The 1,486-nt window shown below is 38.3% G+C and overlaps 1 protein-coding gene across 1 annotated transcript; it reads right to left on the reverse strand.

Annotated features, from left to right (window-relative positions):
• Positions 1-377: 377 nt before the first annotated feature.
• Positions 378-1,007, reverse strand: LOC108972522. Its single transcript, XM_018939150.1, has one exon. It carries the CDS (start codon positions 810-812, stop codon positions 438-440), a length of 375 nt encoding a protein of 124 aa, XP_018794695.1. The 5' UTR covers positions 813-1,007; the 3' UTR covers positions 378-437.
• Positions 1,008-1,486: the final 479 nt, after the last annotated feature.

The raw sequence follows: 1,486 nt of genomic DNA on the forward strand, positions 1-1,486 counted from the left end.
TCTATGCCGCGCACTCCGCCGTATCTGGCATTTATGTTTATGCTCCTGGCCGTTATCTGTTGGCTTGTTGTTTAATTTTTCTTGCTGTTTATTTGCCGCACGTAATTAAATCCTGCCACGCATATGAATCAGTCAAAAAGAAGCTAAAAGTCACGGAAGTTTAGCCGAAAGGTTCTGACAGATTCACTTTGCCGCACTAACCGGACTCATTAACTTTTCACGTCATGCCATTGCTAAGTACAATGAACAGCTCTTTCTATCTTGTTCTTGCTTGTTGCCTATCAAATTACTTTCTTAAGCATAAATACGACAATTTTTCTAATTTAATATCACTTTTACAATTTATTTATCTTTTCATATTTTTTCTCTTCTATCATAATAGAGACTTGCACTTCAAAGCAGTGGGCTACGCACATAACACACATTGCTCGTCTTCCTCAACCGTAGAAGCAACATGGTCTACCATAGTAGGGCCGCGGATAATATGGTCGGGGAAAGTATCCGTAAGGTCGCCGGAACCCACCACCATAAAATGGACGTCCGTAACGTCCAAAGCCACCATAACCTCCAAAATACGCCGGACGCCCAAATCTACGTCGTCCAAAGCCGAACGTACGAAATTGGCGCGCCTCTCGCCCGCTCTTATTCTCATGCGCTGTGCTGGCGTCCACATCCAGCAACGCATCTGCTGCCTCGAATGTCCTCCCCTCTGTCTCCACGGCGTGCACTGATATCTCTGGACTTGTAACAGTACTTGGAGTGATCGCTTGTTCGCTTTCCGCCAAATCAACTGCCACAATCACAGAAATCATTGCAAAAATCCATAATATGTCAAAAAAGAGTCGGCGAACGCATTATACCGTATTTAACTTACAATATTCGCGAATTCCGTGGCACTCTTAAAATCAATAATATATTATTATAGCATAAAGGCGAAATTCAAGTGAAATACCAAAATACTGGAAGTTAACTGAGAATTTTACCCAAAATTTAAGCATATTTATAGCCTTTTTCGTTACAAATTCTTTCCGCCGCGAGCTTAAGCAATAACACTGACTGGACGGTCGATTAGAACTAAACTTTTTGCTGATATTTTCTGTTTACCTTTGTTGACGCTGTTCTTTTTACCTGTCTTAACAATTATTTACACATTCGCATTTCAAGCGTTATTTCTTGTTCATTCTGATTTTATTTTCCTAATTGACTACACATTTTTTTATTTGATATAATATTTCATTATTACTTGATACTTTATGTGTTAGACACACAAATGTGTATTAGAACAATAATATTCTCGAAAATATTTTATGTTTGTTCCATATGTGTAATTACGGGGATTTTTCTGGGTACTTAAAGCCACATTCCAATTCCCCACCAAATATGCAGCATCATTTGAGTAAACCATTTATCGAACATCAAATTTCTAAATTCAATCGATTTTAATTGATTTGCTACTTAAAATTAATCCAGAAGAAAAAGGGCTAAC

Source organism: Bactrocera latifrons, unplaced genomic scaffold (genome assembly GCF_001853355.1).
Source record: "Bactrocera latifrons isolate USDA-ARS-PBARC rearing strain unplaced genomic scaffold, ASM185335v1 scaffold_11, whole genome shotgun sequence".
NCBI lineage: Eukaryota > Metazoa > Arthropoda > Insecta > Diptera > Tephritidae > Bactrocera > Bactrocera latifrons.

Coding starts and splice junctions, on each gene's coding strand:
- LOC108972522 (XM_018939150.1), bottom strand. CDS start 812: ATGATTTCTGTGATTGTGGCAGTTGATTTGGCGGAAAGCGAACAAGCG.